Below are 20,524 nucleotides of genomic sequence, written 5' to 3' on the forward strand. Positions count from 1 at the left end.
GCCGGCCCAACGAGTGTTGCTAGGGTAAAAGTTTCTCCGACGAACGTGCACGCGGCGCGCGCACACCTAACTGGAATGGATATGAGCAACACATCTCGAAGAACAACAGTTACAAAGGTGAGTAACCGTCTTTTCTGTGGGGCTGAAGGGATCCTCTTATACATGACTTGTCATCCTTAAGCTTAGATTGCAGAAAGTGCCATGGGGTCTTTAAGCTGAAGTGTTTAGTTTCAGTGTCTCACCTGAATTCTAATTTGGATTACTTAATTCTGTCTCTGTAAATTTCACCTGTAGCTTCAGTTGGATACACTATTGTATGTAGTGTATATAATGTGGCTGTTAGTTATCATGTCCACCCCAGAAATGCCTGCATTTTGGTGATGGGTGAAGTAAATACTGTAGGAAGCTGCTAAAAGTAGGAGGGAGGTATCTCTACAAGGAAAAATACTGTAGGAAGGTGCTAAAATACTTAGCACTTTTCATCCGGAAGGGCTGCAGTCTAAAAGGAGGAGGGGGTATCGCTACAAGGAAAACATCTCTCTAGCTTTGTGAAAACATCATAAACTCCTCTCTTGCAGCCCTCAGGTCTTGCAGGTACAATAAACGAGGGCTGCTTTTGGAATTTTCAAATCTGTATAGATTTAGCATTTTCTCAGTAGGCAGTTATCCCCTAAACCCTGTAGCACTGACCATCCCAACATTTTTCTGTTCTTAGAGACAGTAATTCATGCATTCAATGAGCTGCACATATTCCATTCCTGATCTGAGGTCTTAACTGTTCTTAAGTGGTGGTGTTTATCTTATTTAAAAAAATAAATCCCTGTTTGGGTCACCTGTAGGGCTAAGTTTTGTTTCAGATGCAGTTACTGCTTGCTATATTGCTTTTCTGCCTTGTGGGAACTCAGCCATCCTCCTTTTCTGATTCAGAGAACTCTTTGCAGCAACAAGGTTCTGACTCATTCTTGTTTCACTTCCAAAGGCCATTTTACTGCTAATTTTAGATTCTTCATCTTTGCTTGTCAACCTTAGTAGCTTGGCATCTTTGGATGAAATGGTGTGTGGTGTTTGCAGGCATGAGATCAACTTCTGTTAACTTCAGTATCTCCTGGCAAGGAAAAGAACAGGCTGTAATTTTCCTTTCCGTTTCAAAACTGGCAGAGTTCCTCCAAAGTCAATATCCTACGTTCATCACTAGTAAAGAATCTATGTCCAAATATACATTTGAATTGCCTGTGGAAAAAGTCTTTTCTATTATACCGCACAACTTGCCATCTGCCATGCAAAATGCCAGTAGGAATAGTTATCTAATTTGCAGGCTCAATGGGATGGGGCCATATCGTCTTCCTTTTTGTGCAGTTTTGAGAGTATTGGCATTCAACAGATAACACAAGTATCCGCACCTGTAGAGATTATATCGGTCAGTCATTGACGTTACTTTGACTTTGTCTAGCAAAATAGCCTGAGATATAAATGGAAGCCGCCTAGGGGCACTCATCAGTGAAATGGAGAATGACTGCTTACGTTTAGTGAGGTAAAGAAAACAAGTTTGAGCATGGGAAGTAGTATGATATACAGTATTGGGCTGAGTACAGTACGGAAGTCAGGAACCGTCAGTTCTGGTCCCAGTTTTGTCCCTTCTGGTTTGTGTTTTATATTCCTAAACGCTCATATTTCAGGGCTTTCGCTGGTCACCTGCAGGAGTCAGAAAGGGTCATTCCCCATCCCCCCGCCCTCTGGCAATGTACTCTGGGTTTTCTTGGTCTCTTTCGTCTGAAGCATCAGAGATGGCCAAGGCTGGTGGTGGGACACTGGATGGCGTGGGCCAGGGCTCTGAGGTGGCACCAAGCATTCTATTTCTCACATGCTGATTCAGCTGAGTCTTACTCGCATGCTCAGGGTCTAACTGATCGCCATATGTGGAGTCAGCAAGGATTTTCCCCTAGACCAGACTGGCAGTGACCTGGGAGGTTTTTCACCTTCCTCTGCAATATTTGATCTGGGTCACTTGCTGGGATTATATCTCTACAGCCAAAATGCTTCTGAAATAAATGTAGTCAAACTTTACTAATTCTGGGTCACTGAGAACGAAAATGATGCTTAAAATTATTGATTGGCTCTAGTCTAGCTGTTGGGCTCCAGACTACAGCAGTGGAATCTCCTGGCAGGTGATGTTAGGGTTTCCATGTCTCCGTGACTCGTTCAAAAGGGATTCTGTCCCATTTCTTCTTCATGGAAGGTGATCTTGTAGCCTGCAACAACATCGATGGTGTTATGGCAGTCCTTCACATAGTTCACGATCATCAGATGGGTGGAATGTTCATTAATTCATCGAAGACGAGTCTTAAAGCTGTTTTGCTGCATAATGGCAATGTTTTGCCATCATTCAAAGCTGGTCATGCAGTCCATGTGAAGACCTAATGCAACATGAAACAACATTTGAGGTGCATAAACTATGGCACCAATCAGTGGCAGTTTTGTGGCAATTTGAAGGTTGTTGCTCTCTTGCTTGGTCTGCAGACTGGATACCACAAAGCTCTGCGAATGGGATAGTCGTGCAGAGATTCCCACTACATCAAGAAAGATTGGCACACTCCGACAGTCATTGGAGCCTGGGAGGAAAAGTGTTCAGTATCCACCACTTGTTGAATCAAGGAAGATTTTGTTACCACCCTTACACATCAAGCTGGGTCTGATGAAGACTTGTCAAGGCCATTGACAAACACAAGCAGCTTTCAAGTATCTCATGGAAAATTTCCAAGGTGGATGAAGCTAAGATAAAGGAAGATGTCTTTGTTGGTCCTCAGATTCATGAACTTCTTCGAGATGATGCATTTGACCAGCACTGGCATGCAAGGCAAAACAGCATGGAAAGCTGAAGCCTCAGTTAGTGGACCATAAGATTTTCTCGGAAACAACAAGGCAGACAACTTACATGTTGATTGAGGTGGAAAACCTCTCAAGCATACAAATGCCTTGGTTGCAACATGTCACTAAAGATACATATTTTTGCACTCTCATCTAGATTTTTTTCCACCAAACTGCGGAGCAGTGAGCGACGAGCACGGCGGAGCGATTTCACCAGGACATTGCAACAATGGAGAAACGCTATCAGGGCAAATGGAGCCCATCAATCCTTGCAGACTGTTGCTGGATTAGTGACAAGAGATGCTCCATTTAATGAATACAAGAGACAAGCCAAGAGCACCGAGTAGACACTGAATAGGACTAAACTACGTACATAATAGTTTTTTGCCTTTTGTTTCATAATAATTTATTTATATAACCTTTTGCTGATTTTTAAAGTGTTACATAAACAGGACAGGTGAAATATTATCATGTAAAGCAACCATAAACACTGAAAAGACCTGGTTACAATTATGATTAAAACTCTACTATCTACACAATGTATCATAGACATAAATGTAAAAACTTAAATATCTAGAAAACAGTAGCCAATCAGTTTGTTTAATTGTCAATTGATTCAGCACATCAAAATACATAATAAATACACATTTTATCTCTGAAGCAGACGACTTCATCAAAATTGTTAGACTCAGTTGGTTATCCTGTATACCTCTCTAGTGAGTTCCCTGCAATTGCAGGGGCTTGGGCATTGTTGCACCTCAGTCTCTTCTGTTCTCTTGTCTGTTGAGACACACATATTAGTTTAGTATCTCTGTGGGCGGTAATACTACTGGTCTCTTTCGTTGCTGGACTTAGTTAATGTGGGGTGGTGTTGGCCTGTGATATAGCAGGGGGTCAGATTAAATGATCATTTCTTGGCTGAAAACTCAGACTGTGGACTTTGGGCAACTCAGTTAAAACTGAAGCAAAAGAGATGCAGCATTTTGTGAAATGAGAGACTACCTTGCCTCAAAGGGCGTATTTGTGAAGTTTAAATGTTTTAAAGGCTGTTTAGTACAGGGTCTTGTATTATTACGTGGGTTAAAAATAGAGTGTAGACATTTGGCTCGGACTGGAGCCTGGATGTAAACTCAACAGCAGTAGAGAAGGGTCTTGGAGCCTGGGCTCGCAGCGTCACATTGTATTTTTTTTCACTCTTCTGCAGGTGTGGCCCTGGTCAGCCCGGAGTCAGTTGACTCTGTATTGTTAGTCTTTTCTTTGCTGGAGACATTCCCTAAATCCAGAACTCTTTTTTGTCTTTAGGTGGAGGTTGTGATGCTTATCCTTAGATATGTTAATTGAGAGTTGCTCATCTTATCAAGAAGTCTGCAATTCATACAGTCATGACTACCCTCTGGCATGTGGCCAGGTCTACCTGCGACTCTTAAAATCGGTTAATAATGGCCGATATAACGATTTAAAAACCGGCTGATATCCGTTCACAACGATCGTCATTAATTCGAGTTTAACGGCTCCTTAAATCGGGATTCGGAACTCCTTCCCAACGAGAGGAGTACGCTAAATTCGAAGTTTGATAACTCATTAGGGTTCATGTGGACGGAAAATACGTTATTGGCCTCGCGGCGGCATCCAGAGTGCAGCACGACCGCTCTGGACAGCAATCTGAACTCGGATGCAGCGGGCAGGTAAACAGGAAAGCCCCGCGAACTTTGAAATTACATTTCCTGCTTGCCCAGCGGGAGCTTGATCAGACGGCTGGCGTGCAGTTTGAAATCGAAAAAAGAGTCCAGCATAGGACCGTTACGGGAGATTCTAGGTCTTGATCGCTGTATGGGGAGACAATCTGTTGTATCCAGCTCCGTTACAGACACACGAAATGCCAAAGCGTTTGAATAAAAACTCAGGATACAACAGGTGTGTGACAAGCGTAACGGGAAGCCAAGACTCAATGGAACGCTCATGAAGGGAGGAAGGGTACTGAGAACTCCAGCTATCCACAGTCACAGCAGCAGTCTCTGAAAATTATTTGCATTCTGGCTGAGCTCCCAATGTCTGTAGGTTCAACACAGTGTGCTGGCGTGGTTCAGGGAACAGCTCCTCAGTTTATTTCCCCCCCCACCCGTGAAAACAAAAAAAAGGGAAAAGAATTGCTGTGCTATGGCGTTTGCTCAATGCACTCCCGGAAAAGGCGGCCAAAGGGTGTCTGCTGCCTTCACAGGAGGGGTGAGGCTGTACCAGCCACCACCCGGGGCAGTGTTTCTGCCCCATCAGGCACTGTGCTCTCAACACGGAGTGGGGGAACTATGGAATAAGCTACCCACGTGCACCGCTCCTGGAAATCGATGGTAGCTTTGGACCATGGACGCAACAATCGCGATTCTGAGATCCCACTGTGGACAGCGCTAAACCGATTTTTATTAGTCTGTTTTGTAAATATCGGGTTAAGCTAATTCGAAATAAATCGTGCAGTGTAGAACGTACCCAGTAATTGTCGCAACTGCAGGTTAAAAACCCATGGTTGACCCATGCCAGCTACTTGTGCTGTGGGGTGTTCCATTGCAGTGTAATGTCCGTGCTCAATCGTACCTGGGCTATATGGACCCTCAACGGTGGGAGGTCCAGTAGCTTGGCTGGTAGCCCGGGCCCAGAAAACATCTTACACGTGCACTTAAACATACACATGAGGCCCGAGTCAGATGCACAGGCCTGCGTAGGTGTCTGATCAGTGTAGACATACCCGAGTTCAGTAGTACAAGGCGCAAGACGGAAAGTGGTATTTGGGAGGCCTAGAACTTGCAGGAAATGCGTTGGATCACTAATAGTATCCTGTTGCCCCCACAGTGGCACACCAATTTCAAAGCACTTTAATAACTGCTTAGATTTTAGAGAGACAAGGTGGGTGACGTAATATGGTACGTCACACTACGGGAATTATTCCCGATTTTTACATACTGGGTTTGTAAAATCAAATTGTATAAAGTCGAGTGCAACGCAGCCACTGAGCACATTATTAGTGTGTGCATTCCATGGTCGAGGCTGGGGTACATTTATGGAACGTTGCACTGTGAGGTAGCTATTCCGTAGCGTATCCATAGTTCCCGCAGTCTCCCCCGCCCCTTGAATTTGGGTTGAGATCCCGTTACCTGATGGGGCAAAATCATTGCGCGGTGTATTCGGGTAAATGTCATCGTCATTTCTTCCTCGCGGAAAGCAACGGCAGACAATTCATTTCGCGCACTTTTCCCTGATTTCCCTGCAAGACGCCATAGCACGGCAAACCATGGAGCCCGTTCAGCTTTTTTTTAAACTGTCACCGTAGGTGTACTGGATGCCGCTGAACAGGAGGTTGATACTGCCAGCGCTACACCAGCAGCATTCCATTTGGCCTATTTGCATGAGTAGCAAAGACGGTATCAGTGTTTTTGTACCTCGGCTGCTGTCATGGGTCCCCTGGCTGAAGGTCGCCGGGGCACAAAGACAAATGGGAATCACTCCCCGAGTCATCCCTCCTTTATGGTATCTAAAAATAGTCAGTTCCTACCTAGATTATGGGGGCAAGTGTACTAGGGAACGCAGTGTAACAGAGAACCAGAGAGCACAGCTGCTCCATGTCAGATCCCGCAGAAATGTAATGAGCTGCATGGCATAGGGATGTCCCTTGAGCAACCCACTCATTGCTTCCCTCCTCCCCAAACCTTCCTGGGCTACTGTGGCAGTGTCCCCCGTTATGTGTCATGAAGTAATAAGAATGCAGGACATAAGAACGCTGACTTGTTTAGTTGGATAAATATGAGGGGCAGGCATGCCTCCAGCTGCTATGATAGTCCAGGTCAGGACATTAAGCAGTGTGGGGGAGAGGAGCCAGCTCCGCTGGCTATGATAGTCTTAGGCAGTACAGAATCTTTTCTTTACACATGAAGGAGAGGGGGCTGATGAGCTCAGCCCCCAGTTGCTATCAATGAGGATGGTTTACCATCTACTGGGAATGACCGGAATCCATCTATTTTTAACCAGGCACCCGCTGGCCAGCCTCCCGGAGGCCAGCCAGGAGCACTCTACGGGCTGATTGGACGCAGATAGCAGTTATATGGTACCGTCTGCCCACTGGGGAGGGGAGGAGGATACTGCTCTTCACTGCGCGTACAGCGTCGGGTCTACAGCAAGCTCCAGAGAAAGGGTGACATGAAAAAGCAAGAAACGACTTTTTTTCCTTTTCTTTCACAGGAGAGGGGGGAGGGTGGTACATTGACGAGATTCCTTCTGAACTACCCGGACAATGTGTTTGACCCTACAGGCATTGGGCTCAACCAAGATAGCAAATGCTTTCGGAGCTGCTGGGACTGTGGGTGCTGGGTCCTCAGTACCCCTCTCCTCCCTCCAATGAGCGGTCCATTTCATTCTTTGGCGTTCTGTTATTTTGCTTGTCACGCAGCACTGTGCTGTGGACTCTGTATCTAGCCTGAAGGTTTTTTCAAATGCTTTGCATTCATCTCTAGTACGGGCCATGATAGAACAGATTTGTCTCCCCATACAGCGATCCAATCGTATTTCCCGTATGATCCATTCTAGCTCTTTTTGGTATTGGGACTGCATTCACCACCGTGTCTATCAGACTCTCACACTGGCAAACAGGAAATAAAAATCAGAAGTTCGGTGGGGCTTTTCTGTCTACACTGGCCGATGCATCTAGTTGGATTGCTGTCCAGAGCAGTCACCACATGGTGCACTGTGGGATACCGGCCCGGAGGCCAATTACTGATCGATTCGGCCGCAACTAATCTAATCCGATATGGTAATACCGAATTTTTAGCGCTTACTCCTCTCACTTGGGTAGGAGTACGAAACCGATTTTAAAAGAGCCCTTTTATATGATTAAAAGGCCTCGTTGTGTGGCGGGTATAGCGTTAAAATCAGTTTAACGCTGCTAAATTAGTTTAAACGCGTAGTGTAGACCAGGCCATAGAGACAAGCTTTCAGAGCTACACAGAGCTTGTCTCGTTCACACAGTAAAAGATATTACCTCACCCACCTTGTCTCTTTCTCATCTCCTGGAACCAACCTGTCTTACAACACCACTGCAAAGGCAGATTTTAGAGAGGCGCTTACAAGGTTGAGTTTAAACCATATAACAATAGTGGGCATGGAAACCCCTCTAGCTGTTTTGCTGTACTGGTGCATGTGCAATATAAGTGTACATTTTCTTCAAGTTGGATCCCCAAACATTTAGGGGTGACCATTAGCGCCGACTCCATGGGTTGCTCAAAGCTGAAGTATCCCATGGGAAAATCAGTGGGTGGAGATACCCACCAGCAGCCCGCTCCCATGCCCCTGCATCTCCTGTCCGCTGGCTAGCCCCATGGATCGCGTCTCCCCTTCCTCCCAGCACCTGCTGCAAATCAGCTGTTCCGCAGCAGCAGGAGGTGCTGGGGGGAGAGTGCGGGACAGGCGCGGCTCAGGTGAGGGGGTGGAAGAGGCGGGGTGGGAGTGGGGGCTTGGGGAAGAGTTGGTAGTGGGGGCGGGGGTGGGGGCAGAGCCAGGGGCAGAGGTTGAGTTACCCCATGGTGGGTACCATACACTAACTTGGCTAAAACTTGACGAATTGAGACCTTTTTGACCTGCATCTCATCAATAGTTTGATCTCTAGCTCTGTGCAAAATACCAAAAAACAAAACCTCACCTACAGTTTTTTTTGTTTGTTGTTTTTTTTTAAATGGCTATCTATGGGGTCTTGTATGTCTAAAATCCCTGGCTCAAATAACTCCAAATTTTGGTCACTAACACTATCCTGCACTCTCCTGAGGCATACTAAATTTCAAAGAAACCAACTACATGTGTTGATTTTAGAGGACTTTGAAAGGTCTACCTTTAAACAGGTGACACAATGGAACCTTAACAATAGTGGCACTTCCATGCCACTAGAATATAGCAATCGCTTCATCCACCACTGAAATGCAGCTCTCTCTGGGGTGGGATGCAGCAGCTGTTCAGTTGCAGTGCTGCACAACTGTTCATGAAGACAGGAGGTAAAGCAGCATACTGTATCCAACAGCAGAGGGAATTCCAGGAGGCAGAATTTAGTTATCTGAGCTGGAATTTATCTAGAACACTGAGGCTAATGGCTCAATCCTTATGAGAAGTCCCAGGGGTGGTTCTCTCTATTTTGGTCCAAATTGTTCTCTTACTTGACATAACATAGTATTTGTCATAGCAGATTGGGCTTTAGTTCTGCCCAGCGTGGTAACTAATCCACAGCAGTGTCCGATCCCGATGCTTTGGAGGATGGTGAAACCAGATCAGTTGAAAAGTGTTCTTGAATACTTGAGGAAGGGCAGGAGTGTTTTCTTCCTGACCATAGAGGTTATGCTCTTGAAACATACGATTTGGGTACCTCATTTTAATATTTGGAATAGAATATTATTGGGTCATGCAAGTTGTAGGTGGAAGAGATCTATTAGATCATCCACTCAATATTCCTGCTAATTCAGTCACCAAATGACTATCCCCTCTTTAATTCTAGCTGTGTTATTGAACTGACCTGCTGGGGCAGGGAATTCCAAAGGAAGAAGTGAGGTCATGGTGCTGGGTTTGTGATATTGCAATATCCTGTAGTCCTTCTCCTTGATCACCAGCTGATAGCTGTGGAAACTATCTGGGAAGCTATTTTCTCTGTGGTGGTCAGTTTGTTATTTACGAATGAAATGCTGGGTTGTATTTAATTTTTGGCTGTAAATGATAAGGATGCGATAATCAGAAAAGAAGAAACCTCTCTTTGTCCTGATCCATGTATTCCTCCGGAGTTATTTTCCTGACATGTTAACGGGATGCGGTCTGTGACAGCCAAATAGTACCAAAGGGAGAATGCAGTTTTCCAGCTCAGCTAGCCACATAGGTATTTTGTATATGTGCAGTATCATGCCACAACATACCACAGTACCTGACCATTGCACCAACACACTCACTCTAAAATACCCACCACATGCCTTGTGATGCAAAAGCATCCCACCATGTGATTCCTAGCTCCTGTAGATATACCAGCACTAGCACTTGCTCCCTAAAAATAGTAGTGTAGCCAAGGTAGCACAGACAGCAGTGAATAGTGGCATGGACTAGCTGTGCCAAGCATGTGTCCTCAGCATGCTCGCCACTGCCATACTACCTCAGTTACATGCCTGTTTTTAGAACACCAGCTCGGGGAGAGCTAGCTAGGACTCACAACCCCAGCTCATAGTCTAGACGTATCGTCTATGACAAGTCACTAGTGTATGTCAATCCTGACCTGCAACACCCCGAGCTATGCCCTGGGCCCTCATACAGCTCTATCAATGCACCTCATTCCTGACCTGCCAGCCCTGGGCTTTTCCTCACCAGATGCATGAAAATGTCTAGGTTTAGTTTCCCACCCCATTTGCCCCACAAACTCCTTTGTAACTGCAGTGTACAGTTCAGTCTGAATACAGTTCACCAGAGTGTAAAAGAGCAATCTGCTATGGCATCTTTTGACTACATCTGGGACCTCTGTAACAATCAACTAGTTTGCCTGGTGTATAGTAACCATGAGGAAATTGCTCTCCTGCACTGGCCTATGGGGCTGCTGTGTCCTAAAATGATAGGGCTAGAAATTTAGTTTGCTGGTGTATTTTCAGTTGCAGGACAAAATAGCACAATACTTGTAGGGGTTAGGGATTTTTCTGAGAAGGTTGGGCAGGGGAAGGCCACAGCTGTGGGATATACCAGTCTACTCTTTTTATTTAAACAACTGACTTCCAGAGTTGGGAACTCTGTCCCAGAAGGGTGGAGAACAGGGCCTGAACCAAAATCCTGCATCTGAAAGCTCATGAACTTGAGAAAAGTTAGATACCAACTGTATGACCTGCAGATGCGCATGTGGTAGAAAGACAGAGGTTTATGTGAGCAGGGACTGGACTGGTCTCCCATCTCTGACTGACTGACTAGGAGGAATGAGCATGTTTTCCATTCATCTTTAGAACAGAATGACAGGAGGATATTCTATGTTACTGTAGCATTTACAGCTCTCTTTTCTCAGTGCAACTAACCTCAGGGGTAAGTTTAAGATTAAATGGCACTTACCTCTACCAAAGTTTTGTGCAACGACCACCCTTCTGTCACCATGCAGAGACTTAGGCTTTGTCTACACTGGAACTTCGTTGGCAAAACTTTGGTCATTCAGGGGTGTTAAAAAAAACAAAACGCGTCCCCAACGACAAAAGTTTTACTGATGAAAAGCGCCGGTGTGAACAGCACTCCTGCCAACAAAGCTGCTGCCGCTCATTGGGGGTGGAATTTTTTAATCAGCAGAAGAGCTCTCTCCTGCAGACAAACAGCAGCTACACTGCGTGCTTTTCAGTGGCACGGCTGTAAAAGTTGAGTAGTGTACACATAGCCTTAGTGGCTCTCTTCCCCTCCACCTCCCAATCCTGAGTCCATGATCTTCCTCCTAAAGGAGGCAGCCTACCACCAGCAATCAGTGGGGTCCTTTTCTGAGGCCTGTTGCTCTGCCTTGTTCCTGCATCTACACCTGGGGGCTAGATCCTAAGGATCTTGCCTTAATCCAGGGGTCTCAAACACGTGGCCCACGGGCTGAGGTTATTTACTGCAGCCTGCGAGCTCCTCGCGCTCCCCCTCTACGCCTTCCCCCAGCATTTACCTAGAGCAGCCCTGGCCCTGCGCGCACCGGGGGCAGGAGAGGCTCCCTGCCTGCCCTGCCCCCATGCCACTCCAGGAAGCGGCCGGAACCTGGGGAAGGAGGGGCGCAGGGATGTGTGTTGATGTTGCTTCAGGCACCACCCCCAGCAGCTCCCATTGGCCGTGGTTCCCCGTTCCTGGCCAATGGGAGATGCTGAGGGCAGTGCCTGAAGCAACAGCAACACACACCCCTGTACCTCTCCTCCCCCACTTTCCAGCCGCTTTCTGAAGCATCGTGGGGGCAGAACAGAGAGGCAGGGACCCTGCCCTGTCCCCTGTGTGCGCTGGGCCAGAGCCCGCCCCCGGAGCCCCTCCTGCAGTCAAACTCCCTGCCCTGAACCCCTTGCTGCACCCTGCACCCTGACCCCCTGCCACACCCCTCCTGCACCCCAACCCACTGCCCTGAGCCCCCTGCCGCACCCTGACCTGCCATTCCCTGCACCCTGACCCCCTTCCCTGAGCCCCCTGCACCCCGCACCCCTCCTGCACTACCAACCCCTTCCCTGGAGCCCTGCCGTACCATGCACCCTGACCCCTCGCCCTGATCCCTTGCGCACCCGCACCTCCGCTGTACCCCACCCCTTTCCTGAGCCCCTGCAAGTCACCCTGCACCTGCCCTGCCCTGCTCCCCTTGCTGGCCCCTGCATCCTCTGCAACCCCAACCCCTCGCCTGCCCCCTACCAACCTCTTCATCCTCCTGCACCCCCTGGGGGGCAGGAGGGGCAGAGTTGGGTGGTGAGATTTCGGTGGAAGGGGTTGGAATTTGGAGCAGGAAGGTCTGGGTGCGCGAGGCAGGGCAGGGGTGAGTCTCTGGAGGGGCTGGTAAGTGGGGGCAGGGCTGAGGGCGGGGGGGGGGGAGGTGTCAGTAATGTGGCCCTCAGGCCAATGTACTAGTCCTCATGTGGCCTTCGTGGTCATTTGAGTTTGCCCCCCGCCTTAATCTATCCCTGTAATAGCTGGCTGTCTCTGTGTGTGTGTGTTGGGGAGGGGGAAGTGTTACTGTTTGATTAATTGACAAACACTTTTTTACTAGCCCGGAATTGATGGTGGAAATTCTTTAGGAACCTTGCTTTAACCTCCCGGGCACTCTGCACTTCTTCACTGGGTTTATATTCACACAGAGATGAATTTTCCAAGACAGATGAATGCAGCTGTTGGCTGGAGCAGCAGTTACCTGCCACTGTGAACAGCCAAGAGAGGGTTAAAGAGAAAACCTCTTCTGAGCCACTAGATTGGTCCTGACTAAGATGAATGGCTAATTCACTCCCAGCGTCCTTACTGCTGCCAGTAATAAAAAGCTTGCTTCACATATTCACCCCACTGCAGACGTTTCTCTTAAATTAAATATCAGGAGGACATATAATAGCACGATTCCACACCAAGCCAATATTATCAGATTGATGTCAGCAGTGATAATAGAAGAAGGATAAGTTGATGAGATTTCATTTATTAAATAAAGGGAATACACGGAAAGAGATAGGAATTGGTAAGTCTCAGTGCGTCAAAATGCAGCAAGATCTCTCTGGTTCCATGCTTACCTCAAGGGACGGCAGAGAGAAAGATGCCCTTTGTTTCATTTAAGAAAACCTCTCCCTTCTTTTCCAGACAAAGACCTGATTTAGATTACTCAGTGGGAGGGGGAGAGGAGGATCTGAAATCCTGGATTTCATGTGTACACAGCCTTCCTTCCTATTGGACAGCAGAGAAGCAAAGGTTTGTTTTCCCCCAGTTTGATGAGAGAGGCAAAACTAATGAGTTATTTTATTTCTAGTCTCAGCTGTTCTTCTTTCCACCTGTTGACTTACACCTTGCCTAATACGCAGACGGGGGCATAGATTATGGACTTAGCCTTTCATATTGATATGCTTAATTTTTCTTCTTTGGGCATCGTTCAACCCCTAACTTGCAACCCTGCCTCCTGTCCTTTTTTCTCAGCCCCTGTAGATGAGTCCCATCTACCAGTTTCAGTAACACTGGTGGGAATTATAACTCAATATGTTAAACAAGGTCTAAGAGCCTAGCCCTCTCTGGAGCCGGCATAGTCTTTTTGTATTCTTTAAAAAAAATAAAAAAAAATCCTATTTAAAAACAGAGTGAGCCTTAAATCTTTTCAAAGAAAGCCCCAGATGTGTCACTGCACCAGACCCTTTTTTGTTGAGAACGCTGTCTTACCAACAACAGCCCAGTGGGGAGGCTAGAATGCCACCTTCCTCAGAGAAATCTGAGTCTACTGGCTGTAGCTAACCGAGGGAGGGGAGGTACTTCCGAGGCCAAAATGGGAGATCACTCTCAGGAGATTATGGAGGTGTCTGAACTATGACATTCTGCTGGATTCCACTAGGCTCCTCAGGCTTGGCTTCTTCTCAGGGGAGTTCAGAAACACCCGTGAGCAGGGACAGATGAAGGCATAGGTGCAACGGGTGCTTGGGGCCATAGCTCTCAGTCATGCGGTGATGTCACAATCACAGTTCCCAGGTTTAAAACAACAATTAAAAACGTGATCCAAGAGGAAGCAGCACAGTGATGTCTGCCTGAGGCTGCACTAGCCTCGAACAGAGGGAGGAGCAGCAGCTACTGGAACTAGGAAAGAAACTGCTTAGCCCTAAGTTCACCACCAGAGCAGTCCAGGCACCCCCTTTTTTGAGGGAGCATGGTGGGGCCAGGCAGGCATAGGCTTAGGTGTCCCATTGGGCTCTCCAGGATAGCCTCCCCTTTGATGGGGTTCGTATGGACCTCTGGGCTAGGCTCCTGCCCTCTAGCTTCTTAGCTCCACAGGTCAAACTGAGGGCCGGTGTGAGAAATGATGGAACTTTCCAGATGCTACCTGCTTATAGCACCAAAATCAGCTTTCAAAATGATCTTCCTGCTTCATCTGTGACATGCTTTGAGCAGTAGTGAGATAGTTAACAGACCTGGCATCTAAATGGTTATTGGGCACCTCATAGATGGGACAGTCCACCCCTTTCAGAGCTATTGTTTTAGGCTATTTACAAACTCAGGGAGACTTTACTGCATTGGTTACACTCTTGCAAATTTTTAAGGTTTTCTTTACAACTATGAGACTCCTTTTTTGAGTGAAAGCAATGGCCTTGTCTAAATAGAAGTTCTACTGATTTACCTAAGTAAGGTTACAAAACAGACTTAGTTAAATCAGTGCAATTAACTTGTACAGATATTCTTAAATCGATTTAAGAATGTCTTAAATCCATAATAGACTTAACTGTCTGTGTGTTTTATTCCTCTAATTTATCTATCTAAACCTGTTTAGTTAAATTGGTGCAACTTGTGTGTAGATGAGATCTCAGCATACATTTTGGAAAAAAAATTAATTTATTGAAGCAGGGATAAGGTGTTTGTGATGACTCTGGGTAACTGAAATTCAGTTGCTGTGTAAATGCTCTGCTATTTGGGCTGTTCTGTGAAGCAGTGGCAGATACACTGGTAATGCAGCTGCATCCCAAGCAACCTCTGTCATTTTACATGGGTTGATCTCTCACCTCTTGCAGGGGAGAGGCAGTGGCAGGCACCTAACCAGCTGCTTTCTATAATTTGGTTTTGTTTTTAACCCTGTGCAGTGCTGCCTGCACCCCCTGGCACAGTCTGGGCAAGAGGGTGCCATGAGCCGTCAAGTGTGTCTCAACTTGTCATTGATCTTAGTCAGTGAAGGCAGGCACCATAGTAGGTGAGGAACCAGCAAATAAGGGCTTAATGACCCTCCATTCTGAGACTGGCAAAATGAAACCCAAACTCTCTCTAAAATGTATCTGTCCATCTGAGAAGCTTATATCGCACTGTTAAATTCAGGTGAATATAGATGAATGATTTCATAACATATTGTATCTTTCTTCCCCCTTCCTCCTGTTGGATGAAGTTACAAAATACACTTCAGGTTTTTTAACACGCTGAGTTAAAAACCTAATTTAAAAAGTCTTAACTTTCCCAATGAATTGAGGGATTTGGTGGTATTTCCTGACCTAGCACTGTTTGGTATCATTTTGAAGGACTCACTGAGTTGATTAGAATTATATTAAAATCGCAGTGACAGAGCAAAATGCCAATCTTATGAGTTTCTGAAGTTCCCTGCAAGTTCTTTTCCATTTCAAACTTTTGGAAGGCTTTTAAAAGATTTTTTTGTTTTGTTTAATATGACATACAAAATAATGAACAAAGTCCAGGGATCCTACATAGGAGTTACCTTCCTTTTAAAGACCATACCATTTCTGGGGAGGAAGGAGGGTCTAAATTATTTGACTGTGTCTAATCCAAGTGCAGCAGTGTTGCTGTTACTTTTCAGGCTCTGGCTGGTATGTGGGGCATGTTGTTCCTGATACATGCTAGAGCTTTGCCCTTGAGAAGTGGTGTGCTCAAGGCTGAAGGTGTACTTCTTGGACATTGTCCTGGTACAATTTTCTCAGAGAAGTATCCAGATATAACAGAATATTTTGCCCTCATCATGCCTCCTACCCCCAGCATGCATCCCCAACCTAAAAAATGTGAAGGCTGGAAGTTCATGTCTGAGCTCCCTTCTCCCCATCCTCACAACAGTCATAAAGGATCCAAGAAGCACAGGATTTTTAGTTTCTTTGCCCAGTAGAAAGAAACGTGACTCAAATAATAGCTTAAATATGCAGCAGGTGCAACATCCAGAAACTCCCTCTCAGCGCCTCCCTGATTGTGCACTGAAGTCATAAGGATGCATTGATGACACCATTTTTGTTGCTCAGGAAATGAATGTGATGTCATTGCACAGCATTACACTTCGCCTGTAGGATCAAGTGCTGTTGAAAGAAGAGGTGGGCTCCATGTTCAGAGGCAGACCTACAAATGTAGCAGTACAGGAAAAGAGGGGATTTAAGGTGTAGTCGATTACATCTGAGAATTTCTTCCTGCGCGCACTCCCTCCTTAACATATGCACACACATGCACACAAGTTCTAAAGTGTGGTGCAAATCCTGCAGTTTGTGTATGCATGCCTGTGTAGGTGATGGCACTTTGCTGTCTTTGGTTGCATTTCGGCAGCGGCTCTTTCGAATCAGGCCCCGCACGTTCTAAAGCCAGCCCTGTTTGTGCACACACATCTTATAGTATATGAGGAAGATCCCATGTTATACCTGGGTAGCTGTAAATGTCACCTATTGATGAATATTGAATGAAATACTTCAAAAAAATAAAAAAACATATTTAGTCACACTCTTACTCCCTACTCTTTCTAGCCACTAGAATGGTCATGATGACCCCGAGCCTCCTGGTTTTTTGAAGTGCTTAAATAGCTGTGACTTGAATTGGAGATTGTGAGGTGGTTTATTCAACAAGTTATAGATGCTCTTCAGACCCCTTCTGTAAGTCTACATGACAGTCATGGGGTCTGACTGCAGCCTGAGTAGATACATCTCCGCTAGCTTTAATCTAACTAGCTAGTGTGCTGAAGCAGCGAAGCCATGGCAGCATGGACTGCAATGCAGACGGTACAAGCCCATCCCGAACCCTGCGTAATTACATGTGGGACTAGCCCATGCTGAAACCTGTGCTGCCACGGCTTTATTGCTCCAGCTAGATTAAAGCTAGCTCATGCATGCCTACTTGAGCTGCAGTCACATACCCCAACCTGCTCCTTTTTGTTTTGTTTTGACATGCTTTAATAGCTATGACGTAGATTGGAGAATGAGGGGGATTATTCAACAAGTCATGGTTGCTCCTCCGACTCTTAGGGTAGACCTCTGGTTGTTTTGGAGAGTCTTGTGGTTCCGCCTGGATTCCTGAGATTTACCTCCAGCTCTGCCAAAGATTTTTTTGTGTGATTTGGGCAAATCATTTAATCTCTGTCTCTTTCCCCACTTGCTGAATAGGGATAACCCTTCCTAACCTCATGGGAGATTGAGGCTTGTATTTGCTAAGTGCTTTGAACTCCTCAACTGAAAGGCACTGTGAATGATATGATTCCTTTGGTAGTTGCTATTCCTACTGGATAACTTATTTTTTGAAGATTTTTCTTGTGGTTCCAGTGCGAGGGTTGGCATATATATTGGAATTGGTAGAGTTGAAGTAAGTAGGTGAACATTACCCTTGTCACAGATCCTCCTGTTCTCGTTTTCCCTACAGACGGAGGAACACTAAGCCTCTATGCGCAGGGCTGCAGTCTGAGATTCTGAAGTGCTACCAAGAAAACAAGCATGAAGTGCTCAAGTGCTCGGAGCTGGCCAAGGAGTACCAGCGCTGTGTTAGTGCAGCACAGAAGGTAACAGTTACTTCCCCACTGCATCCTGCTGGCTTTGCTGTCCTCTGTGCATGGTGTTTTCCTTATGGGGAGGTTTCTCTCAGGTTGCTGTGGCTCTGATGGCAAGATCAGAATGCTCACAGGCCTCAGGACCTCCCCACAGGCTGCTGAATCCCCCAATTGCAGCAGGTGCTGATGCTCTGAGTTAGCATCTTGAGACAGTAGTGCCAACCACTTTTGGGTTTCTGATAAGCTTCTCATGCATCTTGTCATTTCCCTCAAATCTCAACATTTTCTATGGACCATGCAAGCTGCGTCCTTCACATTTAAGATGACAAAGCAATATTTCCAACACCAGCAATATTTTTGAATGACCAGAGCTCTAAGTGCTCTCTATCTCCTAGTATTGCACCCCAAAATTGGGGGGCTTGCCTCCTATTGTTGCTGCTTGCCAGTAGTTCCCCGGGATTGGCAAATTAGACCAAGGTGTTTCCTCTAAGGGATTATGGGTATCCCAAAATTGCTGGCCCAGCATAGGAAACCTGCACCCCTTATGATCTGATGTTCAGCGGTGCGGCGCGCATACAGCTGCCATTAACATCCATCAATTTTGGCTGCTCAGCATCTTGGAAGAATTAGTCCATTAGTATTTGAACAAAAGAAAGGGAGTGGAAAAGATGCACAATTCACAGACCACTTCCACTGGAAATTCACGCTTTTCAGGGCTCTCAACTGGCAACAAAAAGTCTTTGAGATGGTGGTGAGTATAAGATGTGGGATTTCTAGCGTGCAAGAAAAGAGGAAAGTGTCCTTCCAGGTATGGGGCCATCCTCTCTGACTGAGCAATTTCTTGAAGCGTGTCGGGTTTTATGGTGGGATGGACTTCAGGGCAAAAGCAGAGCTTTGTAGGAAATATGAGACTGAGATGCTTCTCATGGGATCACCTGTGTGAAAGGGATAGGCTGAGACTGTTGTGAAGGGAGCCTCTCTCCTTTGCATTAGCATTGTGAGGGGAAGCTGTTTGCCTGATTTAAGTATAACATGAAACAAGCTGCCAGCCGGCTCCCAGAAGAAGCCCCAACAGAAGGAGATGGGAAAATTGTCAGGATATATTAGACCAAATGTTGTTGCAAGTCCTAGTGGAATTTTTGTCCTTCCTGTTTATAAAGAAGGGCTTTGTATGTCTGCAAATCAGCAAGGTTAAAGCTGCCAGGGAAAGGGCTTTTCTCTGGTATCTCTAAAGTCACCAGCTCCCAAAACATGTGGTTTCTTTTTCTTTCTCAGCTCTAAAGTAAAGCAGGGCCTGTGCTGCTACTGCACAATCTTTGCCCCCTGTTGCTATGTGCAGAGCAGAGCACATCTCTTGCCAGTCTCTGCTAGGCAATGCTTCCTCCTTGCCTCCTGTAAATCAGGCTTGTAGCCTTTCCAGCAGAGTTTATCTTTAGCAAATGCATTTACCAATATATGTTTATTGTGCCCAGTGCAGACGAAATGTGATTACCAGAGAAGACAGATTGCATTAAACTTCAGCATATTCACAAGTTGCAGCTCCAGCTTGCCTGAGAAAGAAGCTGGGAAGCTGCCAGTCCTGAGCTCCAGCCTGACATTATTAAAGAGTAAATTGGAAGCTGAATGACTGGTAACAGCAGAGGGCAGTGAAAGATCCTATTAGCTTGGAGGTTGTGAGGTTTTTTTAGTTGTGTGTTTTCCTTATAAACCAAATACATGGGCAATTTTAGTTCCCAGAGACTTCTGTGTACAATGAACTGTGCTAGAAAGTTTCCCTTGGTGTTGTGGAAATCTGCTGGAAAGAGGTGCTGGCAGGGTATTGAAGCACATATTATATTCATGTGCTGCAGGGGACGGCAAGGTGGCAGGAAATCTCTGTATGTACTGGGAGGGAAGAGAGGCTACTGCCAGGGTAACTGTGAGCTCTGAGGTTAGCGTTTGTGGTGAGTTCTCCATCACTGGACATTTTTAAACCAAGATTGGATGTTTTTCTAGTTTGTTCTAGTTCAAACAGGAATTAAGTCAGGGAACTCGTGTTGCCTGTGTTACATAAGAAGTCAAACGAGATAATCACAACAGTGCCTTCTGGCTTTATAATTTATGAATTAAAAGGTTCTGAAAACACTGGGCCAAATGGAGCCCTGGTGTAAGCTCTTACAGCTTCAGTGAGTTCTCTGGCTTACCCCAGGTTTAACTCTGGCCGTGGTAGTTAACCCCATTGGTATATGGTGTCCTCTGAACCCCAAGGTGTGTGGATTGCCTCAGTCACAGGCAGCTGGCTATTTTTCATGAAAGGCTATTACAAGACTAACCAAAAAAAAGAATTTACGTCTTACACCAAATGCCCCGCTGCCTCAAGATCTCTGCACGTTTGTAGATTCACCTTGAAGAAGGGTGGGGAAGAGGGAAGAACTTTGTTATGTTTTTAAACTGAGCTTGATTTGTAGACGGAGGGGTGTTGGCTCCCACTAGCCACTGTATACAGGTGACTTCAGTTTATTTGCATAGAAATGCTTTGCCCTCACTAGTGCCCTTCCTTCACCAAAGATCTTGTAATGCTCATCATATGTTACTTAATGAATCCTGTAGTGCTCTGAGAGCTCCCCCTGATGGTGGCAGAAAGGTGCCCAGGACGTAGTTTAAACCAGCATTTCTTAAATGTTGCCACAATGGTCATAACCTCTGGGTAGTGACGGGGTGGGGTGCAAAGCAGTGCCTCTCTCCCAGGGCCAC

The 20,524-nt window shown here is 46.1% G+C and overlaps 1 protein-coding gene across 5 annotated transcripts in view; it reads left to right on the forward strand.

The window, feature by feature from the left end:
• Positions 1-20,524, forward strand: part of CHCHD6 (coiled-coil-helix-coiled-coil-helix domain containing 6) — a 191,841-nt gene that overhangs the window by 120,022 nt on the left and 51,295 nt on the right. For 2 of the 5 annotated variants that reach the window (XM_075073081.1, XM_075073082.1), the window contains 2 exons: positions 13,174-13,281; positions 17,668-17,803. The exons of 1 other annotated variant lie outside the window; for it this stretch is intronic. In XM_075073081.1, the coding sequence (XP_074929182.1) occupies positions 13,174-13,281; positions 17,668-17,803 (244 nt within the window). The remainder of the gene's footprint in view (positions 1-13,173; positions 13,282-17,667; positions 17,804-20,524) is intronic. 2 more of the 5 variants (XM_075073084.1, XM_075073083.1) reach the window with 1 other exon arrangement.

Source organism: Chelonoidis abingdonii, chromosome 17 (assembly GCF_003597395.2).
Source record: "Chelonoidis abingdonii isolate Lonesome George chromosome 17, CheloAbing_2.0, whole genome shotgun sequence".
Taxonomy (NCBI): domain Eukaryota; kingdom Metazoa; phylum Chordata; order Testudines; family Testudinidae; genus Chelonoidis; species Chelonoidis abingdonii.